Source organism: Vigna angularis, chromosome 5 (assembly GCF_016808095.1).
Source record: "Vigna angularis cultivar LongXiaoDou No.4 chromosome 5, ASM1680809v1, whole genome shotgun sequence".
NCBI lineage: Eukaryota > Viridiplantae > Streptophyta > Magnoliopsida > Fabales > Fabaceae > Vigna > Vigna angularis.
This window is the reverse complement of record NC_068974.1, coordinates 22,467,886-22,482,320: the sequence shown is the minus strand read 5'-3', so window position 1 is coordinate 22,482,320 and position 14,435 is coordinate 22,467,886. Positions and strand designations below refer to the sequence as shown.

At 37.1% G+C, this 14,435-nt stretch overlaps 1 protein-coding gene across 1 annotated transcript; it reads left to right on the top strand.

Moving 5' to 3' along the window:
- Positions 1-2,964: 2,964 nt before the first annotated feature.
- LOC108339290 (uncharacterized) lies at positions 2,965-4,708 on the top strand. Its single transcript, XM_017576428.1, has 4 exons — positions 2,965-3,615; positions 3,710-3,933; positions 4,051-4,222; positions 4,391-4,708. The coding sequence occupies exons 1-4, from the start codon at positions 2,965-2,967 to the stop codon at positions 4,706-4,708; spliced, it is 1,365 nt and encodes a 454-aa protein (XP_017431917.1).
- The last annotated feature ends 9,727 nt before the right edge of the window (positions 4,709-14,435 follow it).

The window sequence follows — 14,435 nt, the reverse complement described above, 5'->3', positions numbered from 1 at the left end:
GAAGGCCGTTCGGCCATGAACGTACCTCTTTTTGTTTTTTTTTCTCAGAACTGAACTGTACACTACTGGAAAAGCACAAATTACAAACGACATTTTACCAAAGGCTTTGAAGCCCTCGGTATTGAGATGATTACCAAAGGCTTTTAAGCCGTCGGTATCGTCGTGGCTAATTTAAGTCCCAAATTGGGTTCTTCATTCCCAAATTTGATTTTCTTCAGCTTTGTTGTTTTTTTCCGTCTCATCCCTTTCTTCACACACTTCCCTCCCTTGCTTCACGCTCCGTCAGTTTCTCGGTTAGTCACCGGTGGTGGTCCATCACGGTGGTGAGTGGTGCATTGATCGCTCTTCGTTCACGGTGCGTGGTGGTTTGGGGAGTCTTGGGCTAGGGTTCGTCGTGGGTTGGTTTCTTCGTTGAGGGCTGGTGGTGTGGAGGTTGAGGGACTTTGTCGGAGGGGCCGTTGTGGGCTTCTGTCGCTGTCGTGCTCGTGAAACGGTATCTTCGTAGAGGTAAGTTCCATTGAACTTCATTCACACTGTCATGTTTATACTGCTGAAGCCTAGACAGTGTTGCTGCCTTCATCCACTTTTTATTCACTTGTTAGTATATGTTTGAAGGAACTTGGTTGAGGGACTTCGTTGGAGTGGCCGTTGTGGGGCGTCGCTGTCGTGGTGTACAAAGGTTGCCATCGTCAAGGGCTATCTCGGTTGAGGTAAAGTTGTGCGTTTAAAACTTCATTATGAGTTACAATGTTCTTGAATCTGTTTGATATTGTTGTGGCATCATGTATGATGTTGTTTGATCAAGAAAGATTGGTTTTTAATTGGAATGAGGGTCAAGGCATTGGCATGCCAGTGAGAAGGTTTAAATAACCTTAACCGTAGTTTAGGGAAAATAAAAGCAAACGAGGTGGTGAAGATTGAGCAACAGTGCGAATTGTTGTAACTGTTGCGTTTGCTTCTAATGCCTGCAAGTGTGCTCTAAGTACGCAAAACTTCAACTATGAACCTTTCAACCTCTAACCTCCCCTTGATTTGCTCCCAATCAACGTACACATAATGTTATATATAGTAAATGGTTGATACTATAACAGTAGGTAGCGGTCCAAACTAGAACTCCTAGCAGTAAGTCAACTCATGCATCATCCAGTAGTTTTTGGTGCCTTTGCCTGCATTGCCACGGTAATAGACTAATGTTTTTTTGAGTCGAATGCAGTCATTGCCTTCTCCACCTTGTGACTACAGTGGTTTGTCTATGCCGGTTGCTTTCCAGAACCCAGACCTAATCACTCTTTTAAGGCTTATGCTGTTCCTATACTTCCTCCCTCTTCTACAGAAAAAGTACCCCTCCTTCTGTCCTGCTTTTGGGTAGAAGCAGGTAATTTTTGGTGGTGAATCACGTGGAAGAGTTTCGCGAAGGTCGTTGGAGGTGTAGCACGTGTCCAGGTTAGTAAATGTTTACTTCTTTGTATAATTTTGACAATGGTGCATGGTCAGTCGTGGTCCCCCATGTTCGAAGTGGTGTGGTAGTGTGTTATTTATGTTGTTGTTGAAATTGCTGTTGAAAGTGGTCCCCCATGTTTGAAGTGTCGTAGTAGACCCTAATTGTTGTTGTGCTTTATATTGGTGTTGCAATGTTGCAATGTGGTCCCCCATGTTTGTTTCTTGTGCTTTTTGTTTTGTTTAAGTTATGTTGTAGTTGGTCCCTGTGTTTCCTTGTCCTGCTTCTAATTTTATATAATATTTGTTGTCGTTGTCGTCTTATTATTTTATAGGATATATACTGTTATAGTGTATTACATGGAGGATCATTTTGAAGTTGTTTTCCACCATGGAGGTCACTTCATAAACGATGGGCCACTTAAGTGTGAGGGGGAAAGTACAACTCTGTCTTTTGACCCAAACGTGTGGAGTTACTTCATTATAGTCAGTGTAGTAAAAGGACTTGGATATGATGGATTTAAGGAGTTGTGGTATTGTGTAGGGGGGGTTCTGTGTTAGATGATAGGTTAGAGGCTTTGTGCGATGATAGAGGAGCCATGCACATGATGAACTTAGCTAGGCTAAATTGAGAAGTTCATTTATTTGTTGTTCACACAGTGTGTGAACCTGAGATCGTACACTTGTTAGAAAATGTTCCACGTGATATAGGTGAAGAAGAAGTTGAACCTGTGATGCATGATAGTGATGATGGTGAGTGTGAACAAGTTCCTGATGAGTGTCAGGAGGTAGGTGATGGTGAGTGTGAAGTTCCTGTTTCAGAAGAAAGAGCTGAGGGAGATGATGTTGTAGAAGGTCAAATTGAAGTTGAATGTGATGTGGGTGAGTCCGAAAGAGATGATGTTGTAGAAGGTCAAATTGAAGTTGAATGTGATGTGGGTGAGTCCGAAAGAGATGATGTTGTAGAAGTTCAAATTGAAGTTGAATGTGATGTGGGTGAGTGTGAAAGAGATGATGTTGTAGGAGGTGAAATTGAAGTTGAATGTGATGTGGGTGAGTCTGAAAGAGATGATGTTGTAGGAGGTCAAATTGAAGTTGAATGTGATATGGGTGAGTCTAAAAGAGATGATGTTGATGTTCGTAGTTGGAGTTGCAGTGGTGAGGATGCCAATGTTGATTGTAATGTGGATGTTCCTAGTATGGATGACCTAGTTGACTGTGATATCCAAGAAGAGGTAGGGCATGGAGTTGGGAATTGGTTTGGTGAAATTGAAGTTGACGTGCAAGATGATGAACCATCACGGACTCGCATTTCCAATAGTGATGTTGAGGATGGTATAAATGCTGACAATGATAGATATTCTGGATTACAAGTGGGATTTGGGCACTTATTTTGCTAACAAGCAAGATATTCTGGATGCCATAAAAACATATGCAGTAGAAAATGGGAGAAATCTAACATATGTTAAAAATGATAAGAAGAGAATTAGAGTGAAGTGTATGGGTGCTAAAGGAAAGTGCCCCTGGATGGCATATTGTGGTTATATGAATGCAGTACGAACGTGGCAATTAAGGACTGTTGTTGACAACCACACTTGTAGTAGAGAGCACAAAGTCAAATTACTTAATTCCAAATGGCTGAGTAAGAGGTTGGAGAAAACCGTGAGAGAAAATCCCAAAGTCAAGGTAGGGGAAATTCGTGACAAGATAAGTAGAAAGTGGAATGTTGGTGTATCTAGATCCATGGCTTTTAGAGCAAAGTCCATTGCTTCAGACCATGTTGATGGGTGTTTCAAAGAACAATATAAAAGGAACTATGATTATGCGAATGAGCTCTCAGTTCGTAATCCTGGATCCACAGTAAAGGTGGAAGTGGAAGAGAATGTCGATGGCCATATTTTCAAGATGTTCTATGTTTGTCTTAAGGCCTGCAAGGACAGTTTTGTGTCCTGCAGGCCAATTATAGGGCTAGATGGTGCTTTTTTAAAAGGTAAATATGGTGGTGAATTGCTAACTGCTATTGCGAGAGACGCAAATGACCAGATGCTACCTCTAGCATATGCCATTGTGGAAGTAGAGAATAAAGAAACATGGAAATGGTTTCTGGAACTTGTGGATGAAGACATTGGTGGGGAGGCAGTACATGTATCATTGACATTCATATCAGATCAACAAAAGGTTATTCACATGCCTTTTTTCCTAAAAACGTATTAAACTTTTTCATTATTATTCATATGAGACCTTTAACAACACTGTCAATTTCAAATTACAGGGCTTAATGCAAGCTTTTGAAGAAGTGCTCCCTAGAGTTGATCATTGGTTCTGTGTTAGGCACCTTTACGCAAATTTTAGGAAAAAATTCCCTTCAAAGCAGCTAAAGCGGATGATGTGGAAGGCAGCTACAACAACTCATCCACAAGCCTGGGAAACCGAAATGAGAAAATTAAAGGAAGTGAATCTCGAGGCCTTCCAATACCTTATAAAAATTCCTCCCAGGTAGGATGATATTTCTTAATCTCTTGAAATGTGATTCAATTAATAGTTGTGGAAGTGGCAGACTGTGATACCCATATTTCCTAATCTCTTGAAATGTAGATACTGGTCACGATGAAGGTTTACCACCACTGCTAAGTGTGATACTTTGGTAAACAACATGTCAGAGGCATTCAATAGTGTATTGCTGCATACAAGGTCAAAGCCAATCATAACCATGTTGGAGGATATCCGCCTTTACTTGATGAACAGATGGGCAACAAACCGAACAAAAATAGCCTCATTGTCTGGGGTGATTTGTCCAAAAATCAAGAGTAGACTTAATAAGGAGTCCCAACTAACCAAATTTTGGATTCCTAGGTAACCATAATATATTTTCATTTATCATGTGTCCAATAGTATAAGTGTATGTGTACTTTCTGAATTTTAATTTTGTTTTTTCAGCTGGTCAGCACTGTAGCTGTTTGAAGTTCGTCATGTGTCCCAAGCTGGCAACAAGTTTATAGTTGATATAGACAAAGTTGAATGCACATGCAGAAAATGGGCTATCTCGGGCATTCCATGTTGTCATGCATTGGCTGTTATGAAGTTTCTGAATTTAGATGCAGATGACTTCATCCCTGTTTGTTTTAGGAAGTCAACATACGAAGAAATGTACTCTTCCATTGTGTATCCAATTAATGGTCAGAATATGTGGGAAATTACCCCATATAATGATGTGCTCCCTCCAAAAAAGAGAATATTGCCAGGGAGGCCCAAGAAGAAAAGAAGGTTGTAGGAATAGGAGTTAGTCAGGGACGAAACAAGAATGAGGAAGGGTGGTATACATAAAAGATGTGGCATTTGTAAGGAGCTGGGTCACAAGAGAACTTCTTGCCAGAAATCAACCCAAGATGGTGAAGTCAACCCTGACCAAACACAACAAAGCAACCCAACAAATAAAGAAAACATACCATCATCAAATCAGCCTTAAGCAAGCAAGCTACAACCAATTCTGATGTTTACTGGCACAATTGCAGCAGTAGTTTTTTGTACCTTGTAATGATGTAAAACATTCTGATGTTGTCTTTGCTGTAATGTCAACTTTGCTTTTATGGAATGTTATCTTTGTTGTCTTTGATGTAAAATATTCTGATGTTGTCTTTCTGATTAATACCAGTTTGCTGTAATGTCAACTTTGCTTTTATGGAATGATTCATACCAGTTTGCTGTAAGCTTTTGTTATTTAAGAAGCTTTATCTTTAGCTTCCTGTGTTTGTAGTGATTAGAACTTTAAGAAGTTTTTTCATCTCTATGTCTGCAACACAAGGAATAACTCAGGGTTAATGGGATGACCTGATGAGTCTAATTTAAAATGTCAGCAGCTCATAACTCAAACCTCTTAGAAGTAGAGCTGAAGCCAATAGTATCTCAGCAATGTATCTATGGTCTGAACAGGATAACAATGCTGTAATTTAGCATTATAACAATGAAACTGCTTATTCTATAAATTGAAACTGCTTATTCTATAAAGATGATTTAGCATTATAACAATGCTGTAATTTAGCAGTAATTTTGTACACAGTCTATGGACTGGATTTATAAAAACTCTTCCATTTCATTCATTTCATTAATTTCATTACAACAGACCAAACCTACAACAAAGTTACAAGAAATCATCCTTTCCTCATCAACATTGAAACTAAAACTATCTGTATTACACATAAAACAGACACCAACAACATCACCACCTTCATCCACTTTTGAACAATGAAAACTGATTTTTGTAAATTCACTATCATTTTCCTACTACTATCCATGTCTTCACTCTTCACCAGTGTTTCTTTCTTTCCTTCACTATTGAAGAAGCTTCCCCTTTCGTCATCACCAATATCATTGCACCATTTGAAGAAGTTGCAACCACTTTCTTCACCACCAGTAAAGACAACATTCAACTTAATTAGGGAGTACCACCTTTTTCTCACAAACAGTACCAGAACTTAATTAGGTTGAGTTCAATCTAACATACCTTATACTTGGAGCATCCCCAAAATTTCTTGCCCCGATTCTTCGTAGTTTTGGCAGTTCTCACCACACAACTTTAACCACAGTAGCAAATCAGTGAAGACGTACCATTTTCCTTCCGCCTCTGCAACTCGATGAATAGCAAGAGTGCTCCTTCGACATTGTCTTCGAACAACAACAACCACAAGCACCACACCCAGCCGCGTCGCAGAACTATAAGCTCTACCTCCTATCACACACTTTTAGTTTAGGGATTTGACCTTCATATACAACCACGAGCCCTAATTTCTCTAATTTCCCCAATTTCGCAGATTTCCCCAACTTTGAAGACACGAGCTTCCTAACCCCAAAATAGGAAACATTGTTTTGGTTTAATGAGTTATAATTAAACCACGAAAATTCATTTAGCTTTTATTTTATTTGTCAATAATATAAAAATGTTAAAAATCCACCTATACAACTCAAACGGTGCCACTTGGATGCCTCAGCTTGCCATCTGTTACAAAAGTTAACGTCGTTAACTGCATTTAACGAAAATGCTATTATTGAATCAGATTGACCAAATTGGGGACCCAATTGAAACGAACCCGCAAATATAGGGACCTCCGAACCTATTAAACCTTAATTTTATATATAATAGACCCTTATATTTTTTAATAGAAAATAAATTAGTGAATATAGATAAAGAAGAAATTGAATTAATGGATAATAAGTTATTATGAGTTTTGATTATTCTGATGAGGATGAGAAGCATAATTGAGTTATGCATATCTTGCATTAAAGATATTTGGCCCGGTAGAGAAAACAAAAAAGGGACAAGTGCAATTAATAAAATAAAGGAATCCTTGTGCTGGGACATGATCCCACGCATACCAAATAATAGGAATCCTCAGAACACAACCACATTCTCTCTCTCTCTTTGTGTTCTTCTAAAAAATAACTGATGTTGCTGAACTTTAGTGATTATATTATGAAAAGGTTGATGAGTGTGGGGACAAAAAGCACTACAAACACTTGGATCCTACATAAGCAAAAGGAGGATAGAAGATACTAGTGATTGTGTAAGTCTAAGTGAAAGGGTTAATAGTAATAATAATAAGGTGGTGGAGGTGGTGGTGATTGTTTTGGTGATGAAGTGGGGGTACCCTTGTCTGCTGCCCTTATCAAATTATTAGTATCGGTGTCATGTCTTGGTCTCTTCACCTTGTTCTCCTTCTTTTGGTGCTCATTCTCAGGGTCATGTCAGCAGTAGGGGATCCACTTTTGGGAAAAAAAATTAAACACAAAATTTGGAATTCCATGCCTTGGCCTTTAGTGAAAAAAAATTTCTTTCCTCAAACAAATTTTTCCATCTCTGCTTAATTGTTCTCTTACATTAGCCAAAAAATAATAACCTTCGTATTTAAACTGTAGTTTTTAATATACCACCCATACCCCAAAGTCCAATTAAACGGGCTTTTTCTGACTCTCTGTGTATCAGTGATTATACATCTGCAATTCTTTTGTCAATTCCAACAAGCCCTTTGAGTTAGCCAGGGATTTTATCAACCTCCTCAGCACAAGATCCACTATTGCTTTTAGCAGTTCAGCATCATTTCTATAGAACACATCATACAGACAACGTGTTAAAATCAATGTTATCAATATTAACTCATTTGGAAATTAGTTGAGGGATAGGAGTTTTCAACATGCATTATGAAAAATTTCCTTCATTTCATCCATCTTTCTCAGTGGAGATTCCCTAACTACTAAATTCAATTGATCAACAAAGCACTATTTTCATCAGAATTCTAGCCTAGTGGTATTGGCTTAAATTATATGTCATGCAAAAGTATTCACTAACAAGCGCATAAAAGCTTATATCATTTTGATACCATGATAGGTGTTAGCAGATATTTATTTATTTGTATTTCTGTTTTTATGCAGTTTTGTTTTTAATAAGTGTGCAGTTGTTGTCCGAGTCTTTAGGGGAGTGGAGCTAAAATTTAGCTCTTTTCTAGGTAGTTTTTCCAATCCCATGTCCTTCATGAAAGTAGTGGGTTTGACTATTGTTTTCTTGTTTTCTCTAGGCTATAAGTTTGTATTACTTATCAGCATTAAATAATAGAATTTAGTACATAATTTTTCCAGAAAATCTTACTTGTTTTTGTTTAACAACTGGTATCAAACTCCTTCCCAGGGGCGAACCAGAAAAACAAGTTGGGAAAAAAAATTAAACACAGCTCCATAATATTTATGTATGTAATGGCTGAAACAGTACCAAAAATTTGAAATAAAAGGAGGAACGGAAAACAGTGACATGTTAGTAAAAAGGGTACCTAGTTGGGTACAGGGGATTGGGTAATCTGGTATTGTACGTCACTGATCTAAGTCATGTGATCTTTGTGGGGTTGCATCGATTATACTGTCTGTTTTGTTAGAAGAAATAATGTGAAATGACTTTATTTGGTGTTAGGTGAGAGGTGAGACACAGAATGGCAAAAGGGTAGTGAATTAGTATAAGGCAAAACCAGTTTAAATTCCATTGACTGACACCATAGGCTAGTCATGCCAGTTTTAAAGAGACCAAACCAAACCTAAACTAATTAGTTTTGTTTTGAAAAATGGGTAGTACTACATTTGAGAGTGGGTAATACCAGTTTTAAGAACTGTTATTGACTGGTATTACATTTCTTAGAGGTTCTTAAAGGTTCTTGACTGTTATGATAAACTTTGGACTGAAAACTACAAATTAAAGTAAAACATCTTCATGAATGAGCTCAAAGCTACTAGCAAAACTGAAACAATTCGATATAAGAAAAAGGTAGAGTTAAGTTAATCATCACATTACCTTGGAAGGTCACAACTAAAGTTTGTTTAATTATATTAAACATGTTCCAAGTAGTAGCAACCTGTATTAATCACTCAATCTTCTAACACTAGGACTGTTGAAATGGTCATTTTTACGCGTATATGCATAATCATCTCTTAAACTAATCACTCCAGCAACTTGATTTAGTGTTTTTAAAGTTGTTTAAACTTTGAATTGGCTGACATCCAAACTGTTACTGAAAAACACCTTGCCACTTCCCAGTTTTGACTAAATTTTGATGGTTTTGACTGAAAAACACCTTGCTACCAACTTTTAAAGATCACTTTAGACTTGCTCAAACTGTGACACAACATACAAATGGTAGACTACGAAATATGACTTTGTTATGGCCAAATCTGCAGAATAATCACTCCCTCACACCACCAAAAGTGAGTTTATAACATTCAATTAACTAGGCAATGTTAAAAGTGACTGTAGAATGTGTAACTACACAAGACCAACCCGGAAAACAGCAACAAGGTGAGAATAAACAGAAATTAGATGAAGAAATAGCTAAAAATCACTACTCAAAACTGAAAAATATTGTACTAATTTTGCAAACTGCACTACACTAGGAAAATATACTACAAATAAACTATCCTAACAAGTTAAGAATGGTAGAACGTAGCTATTTAAGCACTCACACTACATAAAATACCTAAAACTCAAAATTTGTCAACTTAGAAACCTAAAAGTAGTACCTAAAATACACTAAAAGTCCAAAGACCGCAAAGTATTTTAAAGTACTCACGAAGACAGTAAACTAACTATCTACACCACTTTTAAAAAATAAAAGAAAGATAAAGTTGAAGTGTCAATTGAAAAATAAAAAGAAAAACAGAATTTGGCTATTGAACACCTATAAATAGACTAAAGTAGGTGAGAAATTTCTTTCCTTGGACAAAATTGTTATCAAACCTGCATTTAGACCACCAATGAATGTTCATCTATATGTTGTATGTTGATGTATATATTGTATGCTCCTGTATATTGTATGTTCATTTATTAGGCTACAACTTGATTAAGTTAAGTAGTCATTTAAAGTCCTATGGTACTAAAAACATTCTCAATAGAATGAGAAGGGTAACAGTACCTTAAACACTTACAATGTACAAAATATGTGAAAGTACTCTATAAAAGAGAACTTTAGTAATGTTAGATTATTGACTCCCCCAAATTGTATACACAACCACTTAGGATGTGAAAGGCATTTCAATACTGAGGACTTCTCTTTGGATGCCCTTATTGAATGCCTATGACAATAGTGTTGAAATTGCCTTCCATGTTTGACTTGAGTAGTAATAGGTTTATTACTTATGTCACATGGAGTGTTGCTGTTTTGGCTAAGTTTTTATTTGTTTGGCTTGTCATAGAACATGGCCCATTTTCCCAACCATCGTGGATGGATGTACGACCGTTGTTATAGTGTTTATATTTAGGTTTGAATTTTATTTCCTCTATAGTTTAGATTTCATATACACTAATTGAAATCATTGTGTTTTATGTAGAGATTCAATATGACTACTCCAATTCCAGAGAAGTCACTTAAACTCGTGAGGAAAGCATTAGCTAAATATCTAATTCAACTATATAATAGTATGTAGTAGATATTAGGATATAGTGAGTTCTAAGTTGATGTTTCTAAGTTGTTTTATGCTTTTGTACATTATTATTAGTTTAACTTTGTACATTGGATTGATTTTTGCTTCAAAGTTGATTCATGATTACATTAAATGCATTTATGTTTTAATATAATTTTCATTGAAAATATATGCTTCTGGACTGTTATGGCATAAAATTATATGCAGGTCTATTTCTGTAATTGGAAATATTGCAGAAACATACCTGTTCTTAAAAAAAAGAGGGGAATACGCCTCGAGTGTGACCAAAACCGAGGCAAAAAGTCCACATATTGCATCGGTTAAGGTCTCAACCGAAGCACAAAGTCTGGCAAAAATAAATAAATAAAAAATACTCTACTGACTCGATTTGAAACCACTCAGAGGTTTTACAATTTACTGACAGAGGCAAATCTACCTGTATTTGAAGGTTCAACTGAGTCAAAATTATCAGTGTGCATTAGACTCATGGCTGACAAATCTAATTGGAACGTGCCAATTCAAGCAGTGGACTTTTATACAAAATTGATATTAGATTTGACACCACCAAACAATTTTATGCCGAAGAATTATTACCAAGCCAAAACATGTGTTTCAAAGTTGGGATTGGAAGTCAAGAAGATTGATTGTTGTGTTAATGGATGTATGTTATTCTACGACAATGACAGTGGCAAAAATGATGCATTGTTGGTTGAATGCAAGTTTTGTGGCTCACCTCGATATCATACGATGCATGCTGGCCGGAGGCAAAAAAAACCCATTCCCTTAAAGTCCATGTTCTACTTGCCTATAATTCCAAGATTACAAAGAATGTTTACTTCAATGCAAACATCAGAACACATGACATGACATGATGGTAACAAAACTGAAGGATTTTTGCGTCATCCTTATGATGGTGAAGCTTGGAAGCACTTCAATCGTAAACCCATCCTTTGCTAGTGAACCGCGTAACGTCAGACTTGGTCTATGCTCCGATGGGTTTACTCCGTACATTCAGGCCTCTGCATCACCATATTCATGATGGCCCGTGATAGTTACCCCATACAATCTACCACCTGAGATGTGTATGACAAAGCCTTACATGTTTTTATCGTGTATAATACCAGGTCCATCTAATCCCAAATCATTGATTAATGTTTATTTGGAGCCTTTTATTGATGATTTGAACACTACAAGAAAAGTTGTTATTACCGACGGTACATTACCGAAGGCTTAAAGGCCTTCGGTAAGTGGTTAATTACCGAAGGCCTATGCCCCTCGGTAAGTGGTTCAGGTATATGAAATAACATTTGGGTTTTCCCTCCTGTAATTGCATTTCGCGAAAACACTTCTTCCCCAAAACAGCAGAGCTCTCATTGCTAATCTCACTCTGTACTACCCCTACCCTAACCCCAATCGTGACCGGCGTTGTTCCCTAATCCACCATTGCATACCGCCGTTCCCCAATCTTCAGTGTACGGTTTCTTTTCAAACCCTTATTCTCCAATCCTTCATTATCGTTGCTCTTCAGTCGCGGTCCTCCATGGTAGTCGCATTGCGGGCTCGTGAGCAATCTGGTGGTTCAGGTGAGCTATTGTGGCGAGAGTATTGGAGGTGGTTGCCTGACGACGGGGCTATCGCCATTATCGCGAGACCAAGCGGCTGTCGGTGTGTGACGAGGGCATCCATTATCGTTGCGTGACTCTGTGCCTGCTGCTACGTGACTCCGCGCCTGCTGCTACGTGAGGAGGTGTTCCATTATCTCTAGGGAGGCTATTGGAGGGGGCTGCCGTGGAGGTAAGTTGTAAATTGTGATTGTTGCAACGTTGTTAAATGATAATTTTATCATCTTTCTGGTTTTATTAGTTGGTTATTCTGTGTTTTCATACCGTCTCTGTAATCCAATGTGTGTTTGATTGTGTTGAGTTGAAGTTGATGATATAGTTATAGACAAGTTAAATACTATGGTAGATTTCCAGTAGCTTTGCTTTGGAACCCTCCATCAGATCCCTTTGATTTGGTTATTGGAAAATGTATGTTTAAGGGAAACTTTATTGCTAGCTTTTCCAATCCTGTGATGTACAATTTAGGAATCACCAAATTTGAAACCATGATTTCCAACTCTCTGGCTCATAATTTGAGTACTGCAAACTCAAATGACTTTTTTTGTTGTTGATGCTGGGAACTTGAATAGCTTCAGATGGAGTGCAAGAATAACACTTGTGCTCACAACTTGGTGGAATTGAAATAAACACATTAGTACTAGGAAGTTTGAAATAAACACATTAGTCCTCACTAGGTGCTCTAAGAGTAGCCTGTTTTCCACTCCCTTTCACCCTTAAGCCAAGCCAAGCTCAATAAAATCAGTGTCCTGTCTGTTGTTTAATGCATTCAGATTAGGCAAAATGGAATTTTCAGCACTTGAAATATAGTGCAGAATTGTCTTTAGGCCAAAGCTATTTTGACTTCATGTGCATCCACTCAAATCCATTTGTCTTAACTATTTCTGCAGATAGATAGATTTAGGACATTCATAATCACTTGTTTGATCAATCCAACTTTGCTTCTAGTATTTTCCAAACTGCTGCAGTTTTCATTAATTTTCAACATAATTTGGCAACTTTTAAGAGTGATATTGAGACTCTGTGTGCTTCTGTGGTGTTTGAATGTTTGTGCACATACAATTGACCATTTCAAACTTGTTCTTACTGTTCAATTGGTCAATTTTCAGTCCATATGCAAAATCATCATTCCAAGCATCACATTTTGTTGAAATTGGAAGTGAACTACTCAATTTCTGCTGCTGCATATATCCTTGTTGTTTGACAGTTTAAACACCTTCAAATAATGCATACAAAGTTGCTCCAATCATCAAATTAGGTGTCTAACCATAGCTGTGAAAAATTGCCTCTCAAGTCATCCATAGCAGTAGGTTTATCTGTAGTTAGATGTAGTGTTTTTAGGCATTGTTTGAGTCTTTAATTGAGCTATCCAGCTTTGAATGCACTGCTTTCTCAAATCTGCAATAGTTTTAGTTCATTTTTTTGCACTTTTACCAACTCCAACCGTGTTTTGGTGACTCTGCCTATTTCAGACCAGTTTAAACATTTGTGCAAGTGTTTTAGACCATTTGAAACTTGTTTCAACTGTTTCCTTGGTCCATTTTCATTAAATCTGCCAAATCATAGTTTGACTTCCCATTTTTGCTTGAAATTTGGAACTCAACAAGTGATAGTGTGATTCAGTAGATTTTGGCACAATTTGGTTGTTTCTATACATATATTTGGTGCATCAAAGTTCATCTTAACTGTTCCTTTGGTCAATTTTGCACCATTTCACCAAATTACATCTTACTACTTAGGGTTCAATATAGTAAGTGGTTTGATTAAATGAAATGGGGCTGTTTTGGGAAGTGGGATAAAACTGAATGAAGTCTTATAATTGTTTCTTTTGTGGTTGTCATTAACCAGTGGCTGCACTATTAAGTGAACATTAAAACAGGTTTAGTGATTACAACTTCCATCTTCAATTGTGCAGCCTCATTGTTCCTATCTTGTGTTTCCCTCCTCACTATTAAGTGCACTATTATTTGGCATAGAAATAGTAGATTCCAAAATTAGACCGTATAACAGCTAATAATGTGGCAAATTAAACAACTACACACCTCATTCTAAGTTATAATGATTCAAACAACTAGCTATCAATGTAAATGACTGTAGAAAGTGTAAATACACTAAACTAAGCTTGAAAACAACAAGTATAGGTTTATGTGTTTAAAGTACTGCCCCTGTACCCATTCTAACATATTTTAAATGACTTTAAATTGATAATGAATGACCTAACAAGTATAGGTTTCTGTGTTTGGGCAAGTTGAGGTTGTTGATTGCTTATGAGTTGCTTATGACAACCTAGAACCTAATTGTCCCTCCTAGAATACATTAAAAGTCCTAAGAATGCAAAGTGTATTAAAGTACTAATTAAAACAGTAAACTAACTATGTAGACAAGTTTAAAACATAAAACAAAGTTAGAATTGAGGTGACAATTCAAAAA